This window comes from Heloderma suspectum, chromosome 7, assembly GCF_057233095.1.
Source record: "Heloderma suspectum isolate Gila_16-S chromosome 7, 16-S_ref, whole genome shotgun sequence".
In the NCBI taxonomy this organism is placed as follows: domain Eukaryota; kingdom Metazoa; phylum Chordata; class Lepidosauria; order Squamata; family Helodermatidae; genus Heloderma; species Heloderma suspectum.
Genome location: NC_139464.1, coordinates 59,052,995 through 59,080,315, shown reverse-complemented (window position 1 = coordinate 59,080,315; position 27,321 = coordinate 59,052,995). Strand labels below are relative to the sequence as shown.

General features: G+C 43.7%; 1 protein-coding gene across 3 annotated transcripts in view; it reads left to right on the top strand.

Annotated features, from left to right (window-relative positions):
* ALX1 (ALX homeobox 1) overlaps positions 1 to 23,202 on the top strand; it is a 55,724-nt gene extending 32,522 nt beyond the window's left edge. The window contains exons 4-5 of one of the 3 annotated variants that reach the window (XM_084811785.1): positions 21,481 to 21,537; positions 22,547 to 23,202. In XM_084811785.1, the coding sequence (XP_084667911.1) occupies positions 21,481 to 21,537; positions 22,547 to 22,867 (378 nt within the window). In that variant the 3' untranslated portion in view covers positions 22,868 to 23,202. The remainder of the gene's footprint in view (positions 1 to 21,480; positions 21,538 to 22,546) is intronic. The other 2 variants (XM_084811786.1, XM_084811787.1) reach the window with 2 other exon arrangements.
* The last annotated feature ends 4,119 nt before the right edge of the window (positions 23,203 to 27,321 follow it).

Sequence of the window (27,321 nt, the reverse complement as noted above, 5' to 3'; positions counted from 1 at the left end):
GGGGTTGAAGCTGTAATGTGTCCATTTCAAGGCCATGAATACACTGCAAACCTACATTTCAAAATGGCTTTGTATCCATGGTCTCCCCGACCAGAACATTTGAAACTATCATTTTGTGAAATCGTAACTATAAATCATGAGCTGTGATTTCCCCTCTCAAATTGCTTTGCATGGTTCATGTAATCCTGTTCAGCGCTGGTCAAACTACCCCAGATTGTGACACACCAACTTCAATATAGGGGTGCCATTCACACATAGAATCATAGAGTTGGGAAAGACCTCAAAGGACCTCAAGTCCAAGCCCCTGCAGATGCAGGAAACCCATTGCTACAGTATCGCAGATAGGTTGGCCATCCAGCCTCTGCTTAAAAACCTCTAACAAAGGAGAATCTTACACTTCTTGAAGGAGTCTGTTCCTCTGTCAAACAGATTTGTACCATCAGGAATTTCTTCCTAATGTCCCGCACAGTTCCTATAGAGTATCAACATTATGTTTTTAGTAGCAGAAGCTGTGATGGTCCATTTTGAGTTGGCCAAAGGGCAACAAAATCCCATTATGAATAGGGTGCTGTGTTGCTGATGAATTCTGCAAGCTCTCCAGCATTTAGCAACATTAGTGTGGTGTAATGGTGGGTGTTGGGCTAGGCTTAGGGAGACCCAGGTTCAAATCCCTGCTCAGTCGTAAAGCTCCCTGGATGGCCTTTGGCTGATCACGGTTTCTCATTGTAACATACTTCATAGGGTTAATATGAGGATAAAGAGTTCTTTGGAAGCAAAGTGGAATATATAAATGTAATAAGTAAATACAATTGTGATGCAATTAGGGGTGTATGGATTGTGTAAAATCTGTTCCGTCTGTGTTTCACGGATTGCCAGGCACCTTTCGTTCCATTGCCACCCATCAACAGAATTGGATTTTTTTGTTTCTGAATTGGCGCAAATGCACATTTGCACAAATATGCATCTGCACAATTTCGCACATGCAGAAATGTGTGAATCCCCCCAATGTGCTTTACATGCTTTAGCCTATGGTGGAAATGCTCATTTTTGGCCAGGTTTGTGTGTGTGTGTGTATTTTTCTATGATGAAATTTGTGCAAAATTTGGGAAAGTTAGAACACTGGTCCACTGGTCCACAAGTCCACAGTCCTCCCCACCGGGGAGAGGCCAGTCTGCTGTGGAATCTGCAGAACAGAGTCATGAAAATCTGAACTCATTTGGTTCTATTGTGGATTTATCTGACATCCCTATATGCAACCCTTGGAGAAGACAAGGTGTTGACAACTGGAAGGACCTGGGCCAAATCTCTCCCTGTGTGCCAACCCAGAGACAAAGGTGGTATGGAGAAAGTGGCATGTGTGGTAGAAGAACATGTTAGGGCAGGGGTGGGCAGACTTCAGGCTTGTTGGATCTGGTTTGTATTTTACTAGAGTCCTGAGATCCATCAGTTGAAAGAATACTTCAAATTAAACAACAAGGCACCTCTGAGTACAGTCTGAACGTAGAAATTTGTTCTCAGTACCAGGACTGGTATCAACAGCACCAATGAAGTTCACAGTCCTTTCACACACAAGTCCACTCCTGGTTACCCCAAACTTCCTTTATTTCCTCAGCCTAATTTAGGCGGGAAAGATCGTTCTGTTGTTGCAACACTTACGTAATTGAGAAATCCTTGCTGATCTACTGCATATCACACAGAGATCCATGAGGGGATCCTGATCTGCTTTCTGCCTACCCCTGCTTTCGAGAGTCAGGAGTTGGGTTGCTGTTCTTAGCCCCCACTTCCTTTCAAAGTGACTGTACAGAGGTGTGCAAAACCAATCAAAGAGAATGTAGCAAGAAGACAGAGAATTTATTTATTTATTTATTTATATGATGAATAAAAGAGAATAGCTGGCTTTGCATCACCAGGGACTGGTGAATGAAATCAGGTGGGCTATGCACACTAGAGCAAATCTCTTTGGCCAATGGCAACCTTCCCAACAGTGGGAAAGCTTGAGGGTGCACAATCCTGTTTTGCAAGCCAAAGGTGTGAGCAAATATATAAATATGCACATGCTGGTTGTTAAACCCTTGGATCTAAATTTCACATTGGGGTTCTTTATGACCGTAGCGCTCATGGGGAACTTCCATTAGTGATCATCAGAGTTACACGCTCAAATTAAATAGTCCATATGGTACATATTACATACCACATGGCATTTGACTAAAATATGTTTTTGTTCTGCATGAAGCTAACAAATAACCACAGAGACTCCCAGGCCTTCTTAGAGCCAACAATCACAGCTCTTTAGTCTCGGCAGGGTCATACAGTGTATAATATTCCCCTCTAGGGATACCTGTCTAGCATAACACTTGATTGAGCAAGACTCAGGGGCCACGGTGATTATTATTATTGCTATTATAATTTTTAAGTATTGACTGTATAACATGCTCTGTGGTCTTTGGTCATTTATCCTCACAGCAATCCTGTTAGTTAGGTGCTCAAGGAGACTCATCAAGCAAAGACTTATCTGGGGCTGAGCAAAAATGGCCTCTTAAAATTCAGCACCCTATTGCTGGGTGGCAAAACTGGGGACAGGGCACTTTAGTGAATATTCTTGGTGGAGTTGGGGGGAGGCAGACAAAGTTGTCCAAAAAGGAACATTCTCTGAAAATTTTCTTCTGAGAAATTTCAGCTCAGTTAATACAGAAAGAAATGATATTGTTAGTTTGATATACAGAGGGATGGCAGAAGCAATGGAGTAGGAAAGGAGAACTAGAAGGAGTCAGCCCAAGCCCATTGCTTCCTTCAGCAGTCTTAACATATCTTGGCTGCATTTGCACATAACGCTAAACCACAATTTGGCATTACATGCATGAGTCTTTATGAGCCTGAGCAAAGCCTTGGGTTGTGCTGTCCCCCCACCCCCACCTCCCGTGGATGGGAAGAGGAATAAACTGTGATTCGGTTTCACTTTGCCTGATTCCTGGCTTGTTGTTATGTATGCACCAGAAAAAAGAGTTTAAAACAAACTCTGGTCGATTGCTAAGCAGGCCAACAACAAATCCTCTATTGTTTTACTGGCCTGTTTAACAAATATGTTGAACAAACATGATTCCTGGTTCATACATAATGGCGAACCATTAATTGGGAAAAGTGAAACAAAACCCAGCAGGAGTCCTTCCAGCCATGTGCGAGGAGAGGGAAGTGAGGAGCATATCATAGAATAGTAGGGTTGGAAGGGGCCTACAAGGCCATCGAGTCCAACCCCCTGCTCAATGCAGGAATCCAAGTCAGAGCATCCCTGACAGATGGCTGTCCAGCCTCGTCTTGAAGGCCTCCAGTGTGGGAGAGCCCGCCACCTCCCTAGGTCATTGGTTCCATTGTCGTATTGCTCTAACAGTCAGGAGGTTTTTCCTGATGTTCAGCCAGAATCTGGCTTCCTGCAACTTGAGCCCATTATTCTGTGTTCTGCACTCTGGGATGATCGAGAAGAGACCCTGGCCTTCCTCTCTGTGACAACCTTTCAAGTACTTGAAGAGCACTATCATATCTCCCCTCAGTCTTCTCTTCTCAAGGCTAAACATGCCCAGTTCTTTCAGTCTCTCTTCATAGGGCTTTGTTTCCAGTCCCCTGATCATCTTTGTTGCCCTCCTCTGAACCCTCTCCAGTTTGTCTGCATCCTTCTTAAAGTGAGGTGCCCAGAACTGGACACAGTACTCCAGATGAGGCCTAACCAGTGCTGAGTAGAGGGGAACTAGTACTTCCCGGGATTTGGAAGCGATGCTTCTATGAATGCAGCCCAAAATAGCATTTGCCTTTTTTGCAGCCACATCACATTGTTGGCTCATATTCAGCTTGTGATCGACAACAATTCCAAGATCCTTCTTGCCTATAGTGTTGTTGAGCCACATATCCCCTATCTTGTAACTGTGCATTTGGTTTCTTTTTCTTAGGTGCAGAACTTGGCATTTATCCCTATTAAATGTCATTCCGTTGTTTTCTGCCCAGTGCTCCAGTCTATCAAGATCACTTTGAATTTTGTTTCTGTCTGCCAAAGTATTATCTGTCCCGCCCAGTTTTGTGTCATCTGCAAATTTGATCAGCATTCCCTGCACCATCTCCTCCAAGTCATTAATAAAAATGTTGAAGAGCACTGGGCCCAGGACTGAGCCCTGCGGTACCCCACTCGTTACCTCTCCCCAGTTTGAGAAGGTCCCATTGATAAGCACTCTTTGAGTCCGATTCTGTAGCCAACTGTGGATCCACCGGATCGTTGTTTCATCTAGCCCACTTTGAACTAGTTTGCTCATCAGGATATCATGGGGCACTTTGTCGAAAGCTTTGCTGAAGTCGAGGTATATTATGTCCACAACATTCCCACAGTCCACAAGGGAGGTTACTTGATCAAAAAATGAGATCAGATTTGTCTGGCAGGATTTGTTCTTGGCAAATCCATGTTGGCTTCGAATAGTCACTGCATTGTTTTCAAGGTGCTTACAGATGGATTGCTTTATCATCTGCTCCAGAATTTTCCCAGGGACTGATGTCAGACTGACTGGTCTGTAGTTCTGAGGTTCCTCCTTTTTACCCTTTTTGAAGATAGGGACAACATTAGCCCTTGTCCAGTCATCTGGCACTTCCCCCGTCCTCCATGATTTCTCAAAGAGAATAGATAGCGGTTCTGAGAGTTTTTCTGCCAGTTCCTTTATTACTCTAGGATGCAGTTCATCTGGCCCTGGATATTTGAACTCATTCCAAGTAATTAGGTGTTCCTTGACCATATGCCTATCAATCTCAAGCTGCAATCCTGCCCCTTCAGCCTGTACTTCGCCTTTGCCAGGAGGGTCATAGACCCTCTTTTGGGAGAAGACTGAGCCAAAGTAGGAATTGAGCACCTCTGCCTTTTCTTTGTCATCTGTTATCATTTTGCCATCCTTATTTAATAACTGAACCACCATTTCTTTCCTCTGTCTTTTACTATGCATATAGCTGAAGAAAGCCTTTTTGTTGCTTTTAGCATCCCTCGCTAACCTCAGCTCATTCTCAGCTTTAGCCTTCCTATCCTGACGCCATCCCTGCAATTCTGTGCTACCTGCTTGTACTCTTCCTTTGTTGCTTGGCCTTCCTTCCACTTCCTATATGTGTCCTTTTTTGTTTTCAGGTCATCTCTAAGCTTTTTGTGAAGCCACATTGGCTTCTTCTGTTGTCTTCCACCTTTTCTTCTTGTTGGAATTGTTTGTAACTGTGCCTTGAGAATTTCCTTTTTTAAAAGCTCCCACCCATCTTGGACTAATTTTCTCATTAGTGTCGCTTGCCATGGGACCTTACTGATCATTGTTCTGAGTTTATTAAAATCAGTTTAATATTTTAGTTTATTAAAATCAGTTTAATATTTTGGAGTTTTAGCATTTTAGCATTTTAGCTTTCTAAATTTTTATCTTTGCTGTTTTAAATCTGTATTTTAAACTCTTGCACTGCTGCTAGGTTTTATTGTGGTTGTATTGTTATATTGTGGTTTTAATGTTCTATATATTTTAAATTGTTTTATTGTGTGTTGTTTGGTTTTAATTTTTATGAACCGCCCAGAGAGCTTCAGCTATTGGGCGGTATAGAAATGAAATAAATAAATAAATAAATAAATAAAATCAGCTTTCCTAAAATCTAGGGTACACGTTTGACTACACTCAGCTTTGGCTTCCCTTAGAACCAAGAACTGAAGTACAACATGGTCGCTTTCCCCCAGAGTCCCTGTAACTGCTACTTTATCCACAGTCATCTCTGTTGGTTAGGATCAAGTCAAAGATAGTTGATCTTCTAGTTCCTTCCTCTACTTTCTGTAGAAGGAAGTTATCCATCACACAAGTCAGAAATTTCCTGGAGGGGCCAAGTTTTGCAGAATTTGTCTCCCAACAAATATTGGGGAAATTGTAGTCCTCCATTACTACTACATCATGCTTCCTTGAAACATTGGCTGTTTGCTTTTCAAAAGTTTCATCCTCATCTCCTCCTTAATTGGGTGGCTGGTAGTAGACTCCGAACACCATGTTCCTTTTATTCTTTGCTCCATTTATTTTGATCCAGATGCTCTCGATGGGGCTACCAAGCTCATCCTCCTGTATTTCTGTGCAGTGGTATGTATTTTTCACATACAGTGCAACCCCACCTCCCTTTCTGTTCCTCCTGTTCTTTTTGAACAAGTTATATCCTTCAATTGCTGTATTCCAATCATGAGAGTCATCTCACCAAGTCTCAGTTATACCTATCAAGTCATAATTTCCCTCCTGTATTAAGAATTCAAGTTTGTTCTGTTTGTTTCTCATACTCTGGGCATTAGTATATAGACATCGAAGGCCATGTGCGTCATAGTCTTGCTTTCTTCCTACATGTGTCTGAAGACTATTATTGGGCGCTATTAGAGCTGTTCTCTCCATTGCAATGCATGAGCCTTGGTCCATTGTTACCCCCAACTTTACATCTCCCTTCCCCGTAGGATTCAGTTTAAAGCCCTCCTGATGAAGTTCTTTATGCTGTGGCCAAACGCATTCTTCCCATCCTTTGTGAGGTGCAAACCATCCCTTGCCAACAGCCCATCTTCTAGGAAGTATAGCCCGTGGTCCCAGAATCCAGATTTCTCGTGTCGGCACCACCTTCATAGCCAGTCATTCACCCGGAGTATTTTTCTTTCCATTTCTAGCCCTCTTCTAACTACTGGAAGGATGGATGAAAAAACTATCTGGGCCCCAAAGTTCTTGAGTTTCCTTCCCAGAGTTTCAAAGTCTGACGTGATTTCTTCGTAGCTCCGCTTGGCAGTATCATTTGTTCCCACATGGATGAGAAGAAAGGGATACCTGTCAGTGGGCTTTATGAGTGCAGGCAACCTTTCAGTCACATCTCTAATCTGTCCTCCCAGGAGACAACACACCTGGCGAGTCCACGGGTCTTTGCGACATACTTGGGTTTCAATCCCACACAGCAAGGAGTCTGCCACTACTACTATTCTTCTCTTCTTCTTGTTGTAAGCCTGGGTTTCAGTGCCTCTGCTTGACTGACCTTCAGCCTCTTGCTCACTCTCATAATGCTATATCCTGTCTTAGCATTAAGTATGAATTGTCTCATTGAGTTCTGCCCCTGAAATTTGGCACCCTATCCATGAGCTAGGTGCAGTGTATGCATGCGTGCTTTTATTTTGCGTATATGTGTGCGTGTTTTGCCAAATATTCTTCAGGGAAAGCAACAACTCTTTGGAGGGGTGGGGTGCTTTAAATCTATCTATCTATCTATCTATCTATCTATCTATCATCTCCCCAGAGTATTTCTCAGAAAAATATTTTCTAAGAAATTTTGAGTCAGCTCTAGGCCAGAGGTGGGGAACTGGAGGCCCTGCCAATTCCAATTCCAATCAGCCCCAGTAATCATGACCAATAATTAGAAATGATGAGTGCTGTAGTCCAGCAACTTCTGGAAGGCCACCAGTTCCCCATCCCTACTCTAGGCTTATCATCTACACTAGCTTTCCCCAACCTTGTGCTCTCCTTTTATTTGAGACATCAATTCCCATCAGCCCCAAACAGCATGGCCAATGGTCAGCCATATTGGGAGTTGTAGTCCGAAACTTCTGAAAGGCACTCCGTGGGGGAAGGCTGATGATCTACTCTCAAACCACATGACACTGCTCCACCTTGTAGCCCTTAAGATCCAACCATCATACACTTGGTATCTCACCAAGCTTCACAAGAGATTGGGTCTCTGAGGCAGTGAGCCATGCAGTGATTTCAGATCAGATCAGATACAAAGGTGTCTAAGGCCCCAGCTAGACAAGACATTAAATGCACCTTTGCTTTGAATGTATGCAGCTAAAAAATTACAGAGTAGCCAGTGGTGGCAGTCAGGATCACAACAGGCAGGGAGGGAGAAATTAACCCTTTCCTCACCTTCTTCCATCCTGAAGAAAAATCCTTCGCTGAAGCTGGTTATTTGCATTCGTGCCAAAAGGAAGGGTGTCTTCCCAAAGCAAATAGCAGCTTGAGAGGAGGGATAGTCCTCAGGGCAGCAGCCTGGGAGGAAAGGATCGAATTTACCCTTCATGCCTGTTGTCATCCTGACCATTATCAGCTCCCTCCCCCACCCCGCTGGATGAGGCTGTTTGACTTATTTTTAGAAACAAGAACGATACATTCAAAAGTCACATTTACCATCACATCTAGTTTAGCCTTGAATCCTGGTCAGAAGAATGGCAAAGTCTTCAGCCTGTGTTGTACTGAAAGGAGCTAGAGCAGCTTTCATTGACTTGGCGCCCTCCAGATGTGCCACACTACAACTCCCATTGTCCATTGTCCATGCTGGCTGGGGATGATGGGAGTTGTAGTCCAGCCCATGTGAAGGGCGCCAGTTGGACAAGGTTGAGTTAGAGCACAACTGAAATACTATTGTGTGTAATGAACTCTTGATATAGTTGCTCATGACTACATATGGAGAACAAAGCTTTGCTTACAATTCCTCCTTAATCTAATCATGATCAGGTGGATTGATTCAGATGACTGTGGGTGTTCCAGAGCAATCTGAGAATGCTTTGCATCTCAGGCAGTAGATAATCATGGCATGGGAAGTGGCTTCTTAACATCATGAGATGAAGGGACTTGGATGGTTTGCTCATGGAAGGGGTCATGCATCTAACCTCTAAGTTTTTACAGCTGAAAATAGACTCCTGTGCATGAGTGGGTTGGGCTAGGCATAGAGTTCACCACCAGCTTAGCCTTGTAGATAGTAGTGCAGCCAAGAAAATCCAAATTCTGATGTACAAAGGCAATCTAATTTTGTAGGGAGTAGGTAATGATAACTTTCTTGGCTTCAACTTTAGCCGTCAGAGGCATATATAGAGGAGAGAGAATATGAAAGAACAAGTGGGACCTGCAACAAAATGTTGCAGTGTGCAGTGCTCCTGTTCCAACCACCCCATTAAATTCCCCTCCCCCTCATTTTCTCTCCTCACTCCAAAACATCAAGTCAGCATTCTGTGGCCACAGAGCATGCTCAGTCCTCCTTCGGGTTCTCCACCATTAGAGTTTTCTCTTCCTAAAATTAAGAGAGAGCAGGGGGATCTTCAGGTTCTTGGAATATCTCCAGAGTTCCTCATTTTGAAAGATGTCTTTCATTTGGTTATGGATGCATTCATTAATTTCCCACTGGCTTAGCAAAGCCCCGCTTGTTTCTCAAGTAATCCTACATTGTTAAATTCTCATATTGTGAGATAGCCACTTTGAGGATAAAATTGCCCATCTTCATAATGATCTGAACACTGATGTTATAAAAGGTCCCGTGAGGTGTCCAATGCTCTGTCTTGTCCAGTTTTCTGGGAACAGTTCCAGATCTTGTGGCCTGAGGATGCGGACAAGACGCCTGCATCGGCTCAACCAACTACATGCCCTCTTGACCTTTGCCCATCATGGCTAATTTGAACCAGCCAAAGAGAGTTGACTGGATGGGTCGAGGGAGAGGCAAACACATCTTTGTGTGAGGGAGTAGTGCCAGCTTCTGTTAAGGAGGCAGTGGTGTGACCAATTCTGAAAAAGCATTCACTGGATCCCGAGATTTATAACAACTATTGACCAGTCACTAATACCCCCTTTTCATGCAGGGTGCTTGAAAGGGTGGTGGTCAATGAGCTGCAGTCATTCTTGGAGGATACTGATTATCTAGACTCATCCCAGTCTGGATTCTGGCTTAGATATGGGACAGAATCTGCCTTGGTCGCCCTGATGCATAACCTTTACTGGGAGAGGAACAGAGGGGGTGTGACCCTGTTGCTTTTACTCTGTCTCTTATCAGCTTTATATTATCTATCTATCTATCTATCTATCTATCATGGTATTCTCCTGGACAGGCTCAGTGGATTGGGAACTGGGGGCATTGCTTTACAGTGGATCTGCCAATGTCTGCAGGGTCGGTCTAGAGAGTAGCACTGGGTGGCTGTATCTCAGAGCCTTGGCAATTTTGCTGTGGGGTGCAGCAAGGTACCATTTTGTCTCCAGTGCTATTTAACATATGTTTGAAGTCATTGGGTTTGGTCACTAGGAGTTCTAGAGTGAGGTGTCACCACTATGCTGCTGACACTGAGCTCTGTTTCTCCATTACATCTGAATCAGGAAAGGCTGTGCATGACCAGGACCAATGCTTAGACATAGTGGTGGGCTGGATGAGGTCTAATAAGCTGAAACTGAATCCTGCTAAGATGGAGGCACTTTGGGTAAGTGGTTTCCTGATCTGGGAATTAAGGAGCTTACCTGTTCTGGATGGGGTGGCACTCCCCTGAAAGAAAGGGTATGCAGTTTTGGGGGGGGTGCTCTTAGATCCATCGCTGTCATTAGAAGCCCAAGTGACTTCTGTGGTGCAGAGCCCCTTTTACCAACTTCAGCTGGTATGTCAACTGCACCTATTCCTGGACAGGAATGGCTTAACCACTGTGATCCATGCACCGGTAACCTCCAGACTGGACTACTGTAGTGCTCTCTATGAGGGGCTGCCCTTGAGACTGGTTCAGAAGATGCAGCTAGTGCAGAATGCTGCAGCAAGGCTGTTGAATGGAGTGCCTCGCCATGCACACAGTACAGTAATGCCTGTACTGAAGGAGTTACAGTGACTGCCAGTTTGATACTGAACAAGGTTCAATATATTTTTATTGACATATAAAGCTCTAAACAACGTAGGACCAAGTTACCTGAAAGATTCTAACCCCTTTATATAGACCTATTAGACCACCATGATCATCAGGGGATGCTTTGTCGTCCATGTCACATCCTGCAGGGTCCCATCTGGCAGGTGGTGGTCCCCTCACTCTGGAATGACCTCCCCTGTGTGATATGCCAGGCACCGACTATCATGTTCTTTTGAGAGTTATTAAAAACTCTACCCTGGCTTTTCCCAACCATTAACATGTCTAAATATCACTGTGCTTTTATAATCATGCATTGTTTTATAATTTATTATAAATTGCTCCAGGATTTTTCAAATAGGAAGCAGTATATAAATATTCAAAAATAAATTCATAAATACATAAATAAGGGAAGAAAAGTTAGGTTAGACCAGGGGTAGGCAACCTTTTTGGGCTCATGGGCACATTTGGCCATTTGAGAAACTGTTGTGGGCACCACCACAAAATGGCTGCCATGGGAAGTGCGACTAGACACAAAGGACAAGTAACCTGCCCAAATGACAAGGCCCAGGTGGGGCTGTGCCACAACACACTAAACAAGTCCTTTGAACCCACAGTTTTCCAGCACCTTTTCCTTCCCTTCCTTCTATTTCTTGGTGGCTGGGCTTGCTGCAGGAGAAAGCCTCCATCTGCAGTTGCCCACTGCCTTCATTCCCTAAGAATGCCCCTGAGCCCCATCATGTAGCCCAGAGGCATTTATAGGAAGTGAAGAGGGCAGCAGCTCTAGGCCTTCACTTTGCTCAGAAGTGATCCCAGCTGCCAGCCTGCCAGTAAGAAGATGTGTTAATTTAAAATGAAAAGAACAGTGGGAGCAGGTAGGTCAACTTGGTGGATGCCAAGAAAGGTGCCCGAGGTCACATTGGTTCCTGTGGGCACCACACTGCCCACCCCTGGGTTAGTCAAATAGGATATTCATCATTTTTGTTGTCACCATAGTTGTCATAATTGTTGTCAGTGACAGAGCTAGACTCTGCTCTGAAGTCTGTTTTCCAGACCAGCTGCATGTTCAAGACACTTAAACTAGAGGGTAGAGAATACTAACTATTTAAGAGAGAAGAAACGGAAGCACAACATAGTTCAGGGATGGATCTGGTTGAGGGTCTGCAGTGTTGAAAATAAAATATGGCCATTGTACCAATGACTTTCTAAAGGGTCATAAACGGATCAAGTGGCTGGAGCAACTCCCCTATGAGGGAAGGTTGCAACAGCTGGGATTGTTTAGCTTGGGGGAAAAAAAGCAAGTAAGAGGAGACGTGATAGAGGTGTACAAAATTATGCATGGTGTGGAGGAAGTGGGTAGGGGGTCATTTTTCTCCTCTCTCATAATACTAGAACCCGGGGTCATCCCATGAAGCTGATTGGTGGGAGGTTCAGGACAGATAAAGGGAGGTACTTCTTCACACAGCTCAGAATTAAACTATGGAATTCTCTTCCATAAGATATGCTGATGGCCACCAATTTGGGTGGCTTTAAAGGGGGGGTTAGGCAAATTCCTGGAGGAGAAGGCTATCAATGGCTACTAGTCCTGATGGCTATATGCTATATCCAGTATCAGAGGCAGTATGCCTATGAACACCAGTTGCTGCTGGAGAGCATGGGTGGGAGGGTGCTGTTGCACTCACATCCTGCATGTGGGTTTTCCGTCAACAGCTGGTTGGCCACTGTGTGAACAGATTGCTGGACTAGATAGACCCTTGCTCTGATCCAGCATGGCTCTTCTTATGCTCTTATGGATGATTATGTTAAACCCTCATGCATATAGGCACAACTAATCATAATCAACAACAACAAAGAACAACAATAGAACTCTTGTCATCCTGGGAATGAGGTATCTTAACCATGATGGAAAATAAAACATTGTAGAAATGATATCACAGTCCCCCAAACAAAGATCTTTTTTTGCTACTGTGTGCTGAATAGTTATACTTCTCTATATACTACAGACTAGCAAAAATATATATTAGGGCTACCAGCCAATTTAAGAATTTCTACATTGGTTAATAACCTGCCTTTTCACTGATTAAGTAATCAATGCATTTAAATGTGCAGATTATTGCAATATAGGTGCCCCTTTGAGATCGTGAAGGAAGTATGAGATAATGTACAATTTTGTAACAAAAGCAACCACATCAGAAAAAAAGGCCATCTTTAATATTTTCTGCTTTATTCCCTATTTCAGTAACACACCAAAGCCAAAAGAGCTTCAAAAATAAATATGTACCCTTCATATTCTGCCTCATGGATACACATTTGCCCTCATAGTTTAAAGTTACCCACACCTATTAATCAGCTAAATTTGTACTTGATTAATGGACTGGTTAAACTGATTAAATCTTGCAGCCCTTGCTTACACACTCATACACACCCATACACACACACACACACACACGCTCACACAAACATTATAGCAAGGAAATATATTGAAGGGTTCTTTGGTGATTTCATGGTAACCACAAGAGCAAAACTCGAGATGTTTGTGATGTTAACAGAAACCAGAGGTGGGATCTATGTATAGGCTTATTCAGAATCCCCCTGAATTGCCTTTTATATACTGCACAGATCACAGAAGATTTAAACAGGAAAAATATTTCTTTCAATTCAAGTAGTGTCTCCTTTCCCTCCGACATACCAGAAGAGGCACTGATGTTTTCTACTTATTGTAAAACAGGGGCTGTATTTATTTTTTATTCTGAGATCGGTTTTACACTTAGTGTTTTATTTTGAAACACTTACAGTACATATCTTGTTAAGTAGCGGGCCTGCAGCATGCATCCATCCAATTAAAACTGGTGGTTGCTGATACACAGAACAGAGAATATGGCTTTTACATTAGGCTGCAAAGCATACAGCATCATGTCTTTTAAAGTTCCATTAGGTCCATGAAGCAAGCAATGAGAGTTCTGCTGAATATTGTAGACATTTTCATGATCAAATTTAAGTTTTAGATTCTGTCCACCAAAGACCACCTTCACAACCTGCTTGCAAGCTTGATAAATCCTCAGTTCCTTTGCCTGATGTAGACTTTGTGGTCAAATTCTAGAGTTTCAAGACAAATTAAAGGGATATGTGTAGGATAAAACACAGGAAGCATTTGTTTGGCTGCAGTTAAAGCATTTGTTGTTATAGGGCCTTCAGGCTCTTTAAAGATTCACCCCCCTCTTACATTGCCATGTAAATTATTCAGCTCACCAATCCAGGTTTTCCCCTCATGCATTTCCAGAGCATCTCTACACCAGCCTAAAATCCCACATTTAAAATTAAGCTTTCTGCTTCCATTTTAAATGCAGGATCACGACAGACTCCCTTTACACGTGCTTCCTTCCCCCCTTTCCCTACTCCTTTCCCCCCTTATCTGAGTCTTCCATATATTTCATTATACGGCTGCTGGATGGCGCTGTGGTCTAGCTCCTCTTATTGTGCAATTTCCTTTTTCACAAGGGAACTCAAGAGGAACTCAAGCGCTCTAATTTGATAGTTCATTATCTCTGATTTTTTAAAAAAAATTGAATAAAGGTCATTTAGTACAGGAGACACCCTGGAAGTTAACAATGTCATCTAAAGGACCTGCAAACTTCTGTGAGTAACCAATCTCAGTAGCAGGATAAAAGCTCTATGTGAAGAAGCCCCCAATATGCTTCCAGTGCCCCCTTATGGGTTCAGGTACCTACCTTGACAAAACCTTGGCCTAGAACATCTGTTGGAAAATCAAAAGTTAGGGATTCATTCCACTGCCAGAAGTTTTCTGTTTCAACTTGGTAAAAAACGACAGTATTTACATGCCTTGAACATAAGAACAGCCATGCTGGATCAGCCCAAAGGTCCATATATTCCAACATTCTGTTCACACAGTGGCCAACCAGCTGTCTATGGGAAACCCACAAGCAGGACATGAGTGCAACAGCATCCTCCCATCCATGTTCCCCAGCAACTGGTGAACATAGGCACGCTGCCTCTGATACTGGAGGTAGCATGTAGCTATCAGGAAGGATTGCTATATGTAATACACAAACATTAGGAACTGCTAGTTTAGTGAAGGGCGGTTGTGATTCTCAGTGTATTAATCATGACCTGGGTGGTAGAAGCTACATAATTACCATGAGCAACATCAAGTGGAGCTTAACAGTGGTCAAACATTTACATAAGGGACAGATTTTGTGAGATGAGTAACTTCTTCTCACTCCATCCAACTAGCTTGTTTCCCAAACTTGAACGGGTGTATCTGAGATTCACCAGATCAAGAGAGAATGCAATGGCTTTAAGGACAGACTCCACTCAGTGATAGATTTACAAACCTCTACCAAGTGTTTAGGACTTCAAGAATTAAGGTAGTGGTCCCTGAAACCTCTCTCAAGTCAGACAACACAAATATGTTATTAAAGAATATATATATTTATTGCTCGAACAGTCTAAGAGCTTTAGCTAAGATAAGGCAGATTACAAACATCCCTAAATACACAGAAGTTATGCAGTCACTAAAAAGTGTGATGGAAATAATAGCAAGCATATTGTTAACATAGTAAAACCTTGGTTCTTCTCAATCTAACAGTCAATATCAAACTTTCATATTTACCTGAATACAAGGCTTGGTGGGCGCCTAAGCATGTATGGTGGGTTCTTTGTTCTCCCAGGATCTTTCTCCCAAGCAAATCAAACCCTGGTCTTTTATAACCCCCATGAGGCCGATGACCTCATCCTAAGTGTCGGGCCTGGTCATACCACCATTCCCATTGTTCTCAATGTAAGCAGGCCTGCCACTGACACCAGTAACACCTAGACGAAGGTATCCCTGGTAAACTAACAGCTAGCTGCTTCTACTACCTAACTGACCCACTTTTGGCAGCCTTCCTTCAATTCCAAGAATATACTCCATTTCTCATAGTTATCTCATAACACACACACAGGGAACTAGTCACGTCTACAAAATACAATAAATTCTTATCAATTCCACACAGTACAATGCATATTCCACTACATTTATATAATATTTCCTAGAGCTTCTGAGCCTTTTGGAACCTGCAAATGCTACAAATGACCCTGAATAAATAGTGATGTTGAGTTTTTTCTTTCTTGATAGATGAGATCCAGGTGTAGTCCTTAGAGTAGACATAGTGAAATGATGCTGCATGGACAGCATGTGCATACACACATACACACACACACACACACACACATATACACACACACACACACATATATATATATACACACACACACACACACACACACACACACAGCTCAGCCCAAACAACACCATGAATGGCAGCATTTTGGCTATGGAGTTGTGTGGGCAGACATGAGAACAGACATGAGATGCATTTGAGAAGGACAGTGGCTGGGCACGGTTGACCTACATGGCATCCATAACACATGTAGATCAACATGGGTTCATCTACATTGACACAACTGAACATGCCTGTGCATGCAGTGTATTAGTAAACTGCTTCCATGAGGTTGCCTGGTGCTTTGATAGCTACGACAATATAGCCAAGTTTGATAGACCTGGCCTTTGGTAGTCATAAAGAATACTAGCATGACTTCTCAGCTGTTCCAGAAGAGCTCTGCTGCGATGTTGGAGCATTGGTGCAAAAGGGTTTTTAAGGAAGACAAGGCATGGAGTAAGGGAAGGATGCTAGAGCCATTTGAGTAAGGCATACTTGATTGCAGGCTGGCTTCTGGCTGCTGATTGGGCAGCAGAGACATGTGGATGAAAAAGACATTGTGCTAGCAGAGCCAAGCAACATGTATCATCAAAAGTGAAGCTAAACTCCAAGTCATCTTCAGGGCCCAGCTTGGCCAGGCATAAAGCAGTATCGTAAGTAAATGGAATTTAGACTTGGATAGCACAAAAGAAGAAGAGAAGACGGTGAATCATCAGTGTACATTCTTTACAGTGGGATGGATCCAGGCTTAGCCATACTTAGGCTGAAGTTAGTCATGACTAACTTCAGTCCCATTGATTTCATTGGCTCTGCTAAAAGTATGACCAAGCCTGGATCCAACCCAGAGAAACATAAGCAAAGTGGAGCTTATGTAACTTTAGCTGTGAAGTGGTGATGGGGATGGAGTGTTTGGGGAAAAACAAGATGGAAGGAGATGTAAGAATAAATAGGAATGGATAGGAAGCAAATCAACTTCATGTAGCTAGGGCCAAACTAGATGTAATACGAGAGATCTGTGGACCTCCCAGTTCATTTGTTACTTCAGAGCAGCCATTTAAGGCAACTAATTTTACCAGAAAAGTGGAACTGAGAGAAGTGGTACTTAATCCTTCCATATCCCCCCACACATTGTTATTACTTCCACAGAGTAAATATACAGGTGCAGATGCTGTACCTGTCTTTACATCTCTCCTCCCCTCCACCACCACCCCCAGAGCTAATGGCAGCTTTGGGCAGGGCATAAGAGGTGAAAACACAACATGGGAGGAAAGAGTTAAACACCCTCTTCCCTCCTCTTACACCACTGTCCTGGTCAAATTAGGAAGCCCATGAAGCTGAGAGTTCCTCATCACTCATCTCCCATGTCTTCTGTCTAGTTTGGTCACTTAAGTTGTGGGGTAGCCTATACAGCACACTGTGACACCTCTCATGGAAGCCACAACAAAACATGCAAATATACTCAATGTGCATCTTTAATGCAAGATACAAGCCCTGTTCTCACCATCAGAATGCATTAAGGCAGAACAGTATTGTGCTCCCCAGATCTCTGCTCATTTCCGCCAAAGGTGAAAGAATGGGCCATCTACATGTACTACTGTACATGTAGGTCAAAGCTGGGCAACATGCGACCTTGGCCTTCTTTGGAACCTCTGCTGACCCCTAGTCTGTGTCACCCAATGACCTCTGAAATTTGTGCACAAGGAAAGCTGCTTTTTCACTTAAAAAGAAGCCACGTGGGAAGCATATACCTTATTTTAATGCAAATCCACACTCCCTTAGGCCTTCTGGGAGTTATGCATTGATGGTTATGCATGTCAGGGTTGCTTCTGAGCACAGGGAGTGGGATAGCAGTTCAGATTCTGAAGGAGAACCGCCAGACACAGGGGAGGTGTTTTCCCAGGCTAGTCCAGACATGACTGGCCTGGCTTCTCAGGTTACAAATGCCCAGATGGCTGAGGATGGGGGTTCCTCTTCACACATCCCTGTGAGAGATAGTGAACAGAAGGGGGTCCGGTGTTGCAGAATCTGATCTAATAGATGCCAGGCGCAGATGCAGAGCAAAGAGGGAGAAGGCAGGGGTGGAACTTAGGCGGTCTACCCTATTGGCCTTGCGTGAGAAGCTGTGCTCAGAAGCCTCATGCAAGAGAAGTTCCTCTCCCCCTTAAGTTAGGCTAGTGAGACCACCTTCCTCCTCAAATGGCGGGCAACTTTTGTAGCTACCTTTTGAACCCCCTGAAGGCATTTCCTTGTAGACTGGGAGTCACTGAGAATTTGCGTCTGTATGACCCTGTGAAGTAATGGATTAAAAGCTGTAGACTGAAGCCTCTTGTCTGTGTATGTTCCGGCATCTGAGTTAAGTGGGGGCAAAAGGAATCCTGACAATGCATTAAAACAAAGAGCAAGCTCACCATGCCCCTTAAAAAAAAGTGAAATAGTGACTTTTTCTGCTGCCTCTGAATTGCCACCAAATTGCCACAGTGTGGTGGTGGCAATTTCAGTGATGGTGGAGGGGCCACCCGTGGGTGGGAAATTGTGCCATGGGCCCTCTGAAGTTGCCCTCCCCTAATGTACATGTGACTGGGAATGCTGAACATGCCAAGGTTCATGAGCATGCCTATAGAGCCCATGCATGTATGGTTGTACATACCCAGAGGATTTAGGACAGATGAAAGGAAGTACCTCTTCACAAAGCACATGGTTAAGCTATGGAATTCGCTACTGCAGGAAGTAGTGATGACCACCAATTTGGATGGCTTTAAACATGGGGGGCGGGCAATCCTATTGGCCCTTTGAGCATTCAGTCAGTGCTGGCTCCAGGTTTGTTAGGGTCCTTGGGCAAGATACCTTCAATGGGCCCCCTCCCACAGTGAGTCTACCTTCTCATTGCCATTGTCACCAGTTTATATTGCTCCTCAGCCTATTTCTCATCATTCCTGCCACTTGCTTGCTTCACAGACAGACAGCCAGTGAGCAAGTAGGCAGTGACATCCACTGTTCCTCCTTCCTACCACCTCTGTTGTCTCGGCCAGTACAAGAGGCAAGTGAAGAGAAGGAGAAACTTCAGGGGGCTCTTGTCAGTGGGTCCCAGCTGGAGTGTGGGCCCTCAGCAGTTACTGACCATACTTATCCTTGATGTTGGCCATTCATTCAGTTCTCTGGGGACTTTGAAGAGGAGACTAGGATTACGGAATCTGGCTTTTTCCTCTGGTTTTCTTAGCTTAGAATTTTGATATACAAAAATACCTGCATAAACAAAGGGCTTCTTCACATGGAGCTTTTATCCTGCTATTGAGATTGCTCACTCATGGAAGTTTGCAGGCCTTTTAGATGACGTTGTGAACCTCCAGGGCATCTCCTGCCCTAAGGGAGTAATCCTACGGCCACTAGACAGTGGCTAGACGGCCAGAGGATATGTTGTTTTCTGGGAACTGACCTCGGAGCCTGCGCTCCGAGGTCGGTTCCTGGAGAACTGACCTCCCCCCACTTCTGCGCTGCCTGAGAGGCAATGCGGAACAGCCCTGTCCTTCGCACTCGCAAGAGGAGCACAGAGCCGCTGAAAAGGGGTGTAGCTAGGCATTACAGGGTGGGGAAGGCAGAATTGCCTGTATGACACATCCTATGTCATACAGCAGCCTTCTTCCCCGCTCCATCCTCCCGCGGCTAGACAGCTGCAATCGGCTGTCTAGCCAAAAAAGCTGGGCAGGAGAAGCACAGAGGGAGCGATCCCCTCTGTGCTTCTCCTGCCCTGCTTTGGATAGGTGGTCACCTATCTGCATAGGATTGCTCCCTAAATAACCTTTATTTCATTTGTAAATAGATCCGAGATAATGAGCTATCAAATTACCCCGCTTGTGTTCCTCTTGAGTTCCCTCTGTGAAAAAGGAAAAGTTGCAAGAAGAGGAGCTAGATAAATGAAACATATGGAAGACTCAGATAAGGGGGAAAGGGGAGGGGGGGAAAGGAAGCATGTGTAAAGGGAGTCAATTGTGATCCTGCATTTAAAACGGGAGCAGAAAGCCCCTTTTTAAATGACGGATTTTAGGCTGATGTAGAGATGCTCCAAGGCTCGCAGGTAATACACCGTTTGCCCCACTGCAGCTGAAACACATTTGTATTGCTTTGCTTTTGGATAACATTAGCTGGCATTTGTTGAGGGTCTTGCTTTGGTCTGGGGCTAGGTCCAACGCCAGATCAAAAAGATAAGCTGTTCCTTTGCATTGGTGCTCAGACTTTTACAGGTCACATCTCCTTGCAGTGACCCCTCAGATTACGAATTTAAGATAGCAGCTGCACACATACCTAATTGGGAACCATTGAGACCGAGCCTCTCTTCCCATGTACACACTGTAGGAGAATATTGGCGATGAACAGTTACAAGCAATGGTGAAAAAATTAAGATAAGATTTCAGGGGTTTCTAGCTCCTCTAAAAGCACTATTTTCAAGGCAAAAATCAGTCCTTAAGGACATTTGGCTTGGCACTAAAACATACAATATTTCTCTTCTTTAAACTGGGCTGTCTTAAATTTCCCCTTCTATAGATGTATAGGCCTTTCTATTACAAGCAAATCAGATGGATTAAAGAGATTATCGCAGGCACCCTGAAGATCTTTGTCTTTATACTCTCCTTCTTCACCACAGACCTTGCTGAGAAGAGAACCACAATGTTGGTCTCTCAGTCTTGGCACAAAAATGCAGCTCAGAGTGTTGTCAGTTTGGGGAATATATACACAATATATATATATATTGTATATATATATACACAATATATATATTGTGTGTGCGTATATATATGCACACAAACACTTTTTGCATTAGTGCAATTTTATTTAGAAGCATAACTAAAAAAAGCGTCTGCTAAAAGTCATATTAGAAACCAGTTTTGACAGAGCCCAGAGTGTGGTGTACTTGTATTTTCTGAATTTTGCTTAGTCAGGGCCAGCCCTACTGTTAGAGAGCGTGAGGCTGATTTTGGATGATAGGTCAAATTGTTAGTTCTTAAATGTATTATTATTATTGTATTTTACTGCTAGGGAGTTGCACTTGCGGAATGTAGTCGCAGGTGCCCAAATAACGTGACCGGCCTCTTGGGAACAATGCACCTTAATTTCATGCTATGGGATGTAAGTGGGATATAAATGTAATTAATGGTAGTATTAATACCTTCTCAGTGCCAGGAGCAAGACAAGATAAAAATGTGGAGCTGTAGTTTTGTCAGAGGTATAGACAGGGGAGAGAGGATGAACTCTCAGAAGGTGTGGCCTATGGAGTGACTGGTAGTCCATAAAGCAGAACATTAGGTTCAACACATTGTAGAACTAGTTCATGTGGGTGAGGGAAGTCATCGAACCCAACAACTTGGAGATAAGCAGGGGGTGGGGGGCACACAAGGATGATATTACAACTGAGTGTGGCTTTGCATGTTAAGAAGCAGCAGTGGTGTTTGAGTAATTCTTGTGACATCGTTGCGTGCTGACTGTGCTACACGCAATGTGCCAGCAATGTACAAGACTGATATTGGATGTCTTCATCACGCCATACATAATGAACTTGATAACGTGATTCAGGTTTATAAAATGATGAATGGGGAGGAGAGTATAGACAGAACTTTTTCTCTCTCATAATTCTAGAACTCGGAGTCACCCAAAGAAGTTGACTGGCAGCAGGTTCAGGACAGACAGAAGGAGGTACTGCTTCACACCATGCATAAGTGACTTGTGGAACTCACTACCACAAGATGTGCTGATGGACACTAGCTTAGAAAAATTAATGGAGGATAGTTCTATTTATGACTGGTAGCCATAATCACTAGTAAATAGTGCCTTTGTGAACAGAAGCATTATACCTCTGAATACAAGATGCTGGGACAAATAACAGGGGAAGGCATTTACCTACATGTCTTGCTTGTGAATGCCCAGAGGCATCTGTTTGGCCACTACTGGACACAGAAAATACAGTTCTTATGTGCAAAGGTGGGATGTAGGGATCTCCCCCACCACCACCATTGAGAGGCGTGAACTCCAACTTCCCATCCATTTGGAACTGAAGGGGAATTGCAAGTGCAGCCATGGGAGTTGGATGCAGGGAACCAGTAAGGGAAACCCCTAATGCAGATCCCTTTTGAGTGTTCAGGGCTAATTCTGGAAGGCAAGGAAATCCAGTGTTCATTAATCAGCTTCCATTCTCTCACTGGATCAAGGTGAAAAGTCGCAGGAAAACAGGAAGCTGCCTTATACTGAGTCCGACTATTGGTCCATTTAGTCCACTGTTGTCAACACTGATTGGCAGCAATGGCTCTCCAGGGTTTCAAGTAGGATTCTGTCTTAGCCCTGCTTCGAGATGACAGAGATTGATCCTGGGACCGTTTGCATGCAAAGCATGTGCTCTGTCACTGAGCCACAGTCCCTGCCACTCAACTGTGTGATGACAACCGCAAAGCTCTTTCACCGGAAGACTGTCCAGTTTTGATTTTCAGCATTTTTTGGAGACAGAACTAGATGTTCTTAATCAAGCAGACATTTGGGATTCCATTTTCACCTAGTTCCATTTACATTTCCACCAAAATACTATTATACTACTACATGAATGGCAGATGTGACATAGCGTTGGCTGAAAACAGACCAAATGAAGCAGAGAACTAGAGCAAGCAAATTTGTTAAAATGTACATTTAATCTTCTTTGTTTTATATGTTCCAGATTCAGAATAATTTGTGGGCAGGAAATGCAGCTAGCGGTTCAGTGGTGACTTCCTGCATGCTTCCTCGTGACACTTCCTCTTGTATGACCCCTTATTCCCATTCGCCTCGGACAGATTCTGGGTACTCAGGCTTTTCAAACCATCAGAGCCAATTCAGCCATGTTCCCCTCAATAATTTTTTCACTGACTCTCTGCTTTCTGGAACGACCAATGGACATGCATTTGAAACCAAGCCGGAATTTGAACGAAGGTCTTCCAGTATTGCGGTTCTACGAATGAAAGCCAAAGAACATACTGCTAACATCTCCTGGGCCATGTAACATAACAGCATGTCTTTCCTTTTCACTGTCAGGCAACCCCATCACCCCCAAACCCCCACCATTCTTATTTCCCATATTTAAAGGAACCAACAATAAGCTGCTGTGTGAAGAATTGCTAGCGATCAGGATGTACAATGAAGCCTGCTTAAACAAATACCTGATATGCTATTTAACAATAACATTTAAGCATAAATGTGTATGAGGACTAAACAGAACCATCATGTGCCAGTCTCCAGAAGCCCTCTTAAAAATAGCCAAATATGTTTTATTGTACCAGTTGAAATATGATTGTAAAACCTGCAAAAAGAATAAACCTATTAAAGGAGTACATCTGCTATATATTGCTTGATGTCGGTGCTGTGAACAAGAAGAATTCCTTATTCATCATAAAGCAGGAAGTCTACAGAGGAAAATGCATTTCTTATGTCAGTGCTGTGAGGGAAAACCTTTTAGCAAGCTGTGTGCAGTGAATGAAATATAGCATTCCACCATCTAACAAATGGGAGATGCTGGAAGACCTGGCATAAGATGAGCCAGAGGTCTGTGCATTTATTTATTTGATAATGCTCCATTCTTAAAATCTGTTTCCGTTGGATACAATGGGAGTTGCTGGGAATTTAACTCTTTCAAAACCAGTCTTTTTAAAGGTGTGCAAAACTTTGTGGACTTGTTTGGTATACCCTTGGCCTACAGGACTAAAGCAGCATGAGGCTTGTTCCTTGCTGCTGCTTTAAGCTTGCTCTGTTTCTGTGTGTCAGCCTTTCCTAACCTGGTACTCTCCAGACGTTTTGGACTACAACTCCAATAGCCTTCAGGCAGCATGGCCAACTCCTTCTTGTAGTGCCAGTCTTAGGTACAATCCCATCATATTGCTAGCAATAAACAAACAAACAAACACAGAGACTTGTGCCAACATAGCTTTGCAATGGTCAAATGCTGCTATGGTGTACTGTTGATACATAACAAGACCTGCTCCTTCTCTTCCCTATTCTTTACTTTGAGTCATATGGCAATACTGAGCTCAGCTGTTGCCAGCTGAGCCATACCAACACACATTCATGCTTCTGAGGCAATTCCTGTCATCTCAGGGCCACAAGCCACGAGGATACCACTTTGCTAGAGCAACAATTACACTCCATCCTGATTGCTTTTTGGCTGGCAGAGCTCAACATAGACCAGAAGGGAACTGGTCCAGCCAAATGTATTTCAATGGCATGGAAGTTGTGCACATGCAGTTTATGGGTAACATTGTCATTCGAGATGGCAGTGAAGTTCTCCAGAGCCAGGCTCGGAAATGAATGAAAAATGAGAGGCGAGTTTTTGAATCCCTGAATACTTCTCCTATTTGGATTTCTAATAAATGTACACAGAGAAGCCCTTGAGAGAATTATGTCTCCCTTGGAACCCAGCACACTGTTGTCCAGTGTGTCAAGGCTGATATAGCCCAAATAGCCTAGGCTTGGGAATCTTGTGACTTTGAGGGATTAGCAAGAGGCAACATCCATAGTCTACTCATAAGCAGCACTGGATTGATTTTTTTAAAAATAGTTCCCTCACTTGAGTCCATAATCATCCACACTTATGCACCCATCAACATAAGAAGCATTGCTGATGAAAGAAAGTCTTCCACTGAATCTAGCCTCTGCTAGGTCATATTTTGGTGGCGCATAATGACTTGTGGTCAGCCTGCTGAAAATTGTATCCTTTTACATATATCTACTAGAGGGTTGGGGATAGGTTGATTCTCCAAAATGACCAGCATTTCCACAAGACAGTTTGGGGCCGGTAGCATCAAGTACTACAGAAACTTCCCAGTCTCCCAGTTCCATCACAGCATTTATTTAACCGCAGTCCAGATCAGCTGTCTTTGCCATACCTTTCCACCCAAGGGTCACATCTGAGCAGCAAATGCACACAGAATGGTGTTCTCAGGGCTGCTTCACATGCTACATTTTTAAGATGTATCCATACAAAACAAGTTTTATGCAGGTGTGACAAGCATATGCTTACAGCTACACTTGCGTGAGAACTGGGAGTGGCCATGGCTCCTTCATGAGTATAGACTCATTGGTAAACATGGGTTTTTCACAACTTCGTGTGTCAAGATATGACTTAGTAGCTGCTGGTGCCCAGCTGTGGGACATCCTTCTTCTGGAGAGTCAACAGAATCCATGCCTGGGATTTTCCTGAAGTACTTCTTTATGCTGGATCTTGATGGTAGAGACTAAGCAGGTATGGAGATTTGGGGGATGCCTTTAAAAATATTTCAATAGATATTTATTTCATTGATTGTATTGAGCTGCTCATTGTTGTTAGGGGGTATTTCTACTTAACTCAAGCCCTTGGGATGAGGTTAGAAACTGGGTATGGGTGGGGGAAAATAAAATAATGGGTTGGATCCAAACCTAGTCACACTCAGAGTAAGCGCATTGAAAGCAATGGGACAAGTTAGTCATGGCTGACTTAAGTCCCATTTATTTCAACAAGTCTACTCTAAGCATGATTAAATCTGGATCTGATTCAGAATGGCACAGTGATGCCTTTGTTATCCAATAAACAAGTGGAGCACAATCTATCTGGAAGTTTCCCTGCACTTGTCAGGAGCGCCCTAGCTGTCTCTTGCAGTCTCCACCAATAGCCAACTCAGGACACAGACAACGAGGAATTCTTTTCAAGACTTTATTCCTTTATTACTTTATGACTCTTTCAGAATACTAGTTGCTAGTGCCAAAGCAAGGAACAGCACTGGGAAAAGATAGATGAGTAGCCTAAGCTCCAGGTAAGGCAGTTGGTCCCCATTTCAAGGGGAATCACAGGAAGACCCTGAACTTATGGGCTAGGGAGAGATCCTCCCTCTTTCCCTTGGGTCCTCGGGACGCGACCACTGCTTGTGCGCCCAATGAGCGCTATGCCTCCTTTCTGCACCCTCCATCTGTCGTCGCTCCCTGCGTCTGCGCCGAGTGTCCAGCAAGCCCCCCTCCAGCACTGTCTCGCTGCCAGGGTCACTATCTATCCCAGGAATGCTGGCAGGAGGAATCTCTGCCAGCTGCTGTGCTTGTGAGAGATGAGCGAGCTCCTCTCCCATGGATTGCTGTTCCTCCTCAGAATCAGAACTGCTCTGGGGCTATTGGCTCAGTTTCCACCCTGACATCACTAGCCCTGTTGAAATGAACAGGAGCTGTGTAAGAGCATGGTGACAGGGCTTGCACAGGAAAAAAAAAAAAAACCCCTCCTGGTGAACTGTGTCCAATTACTCACACATTGACACACTATTATCTCTCTTTCTTTCTTTTGCATGCGCTCATCCTACAACTAATCCTATTTTGGTGGTTTATTTGTTTTTAAGGCTGCTGGATTTGATAAATTTAGAACCAGTTCCAGAACTGAACATCGATGCACATAACATTCTGAATACTGCCAGTTTGTGTATACACTATGGCCTTTCCATTCAAAATACAAGCAAACTGTAACTGGGAAAAGATGGGGCGTCCAGAATGCATACATTTTGAAGAGGAGTGGCGGTGGTGGGAAAAGCCACAGGCTGATTGCAAAAGAGGCTACAATCCAACAGAGGCTCCTACTTATAGAAGGGGAAGGCATTTTCATTGATTCCTTCTTCCCCCTGAAGCATCCTGAACCACTTCCCATATTGTTCTAGAGAAGGGGTAGGAAATATCTTTCAGCGCAAGGCCTGAATTCAATTTTGGAGAAATTCTTGGGGGCTGCATTCCAGTGGTGTGTGGGGCTGGAGGCAAATGGGGAGAAGCCAAAAGCAAAAGGGATCAGGTCAAAAATGCAGGGAAAAAAATCAATATATTGTAGCTTAAAGTTTTTACTGCCAGTAACTAAGACCTAGGAGATTATAATTATCCAATAATAAACATCGCAATTATAAACTCTATAATTATATATATATATATATATATATATATAAACTATAAACATTGCAATAACCATCCTTAGCATTTCAAGTCTTCAGAACACTTCACATTACCTCAGTGGACCTTGCAGCAGTCCTATAAGGTAGGCAGACCTGTAAGTTGGTGGCTGCGATTTAAGTTACGTAATTAATTTAAGTTATTTAATTTATTTTTAAGTTTAGAATTAGCATTTCAACCTTTTAGAATGGGGGAAAAATGGCACAAGAGCCAAGACACCACAAAACAATGGGTGGCTTGGGGAAAGGAGGTGAGGCTAGGGGACAGGAGCATGACCTTCTGGGAACATGAACAGGGGGTTGGACTTGATGGTCTTGTAGGCCCCTTCCAACCTTACTGTTCTATGATTCTATGATTCTATGAACCTCAGAGAGCCAGACTGGAACCCTAGGAGGGCTAAATTTGCCCCCTGGGGCCTGAGGTTCCCCAGCCCTGTTTTAGAGGGTCCTCTGATGAGGATCCTGCAGGGGGAAGGGGAAATCAGGGGAAATCCCCCCTTCCTCAAGTTGAAGGGTT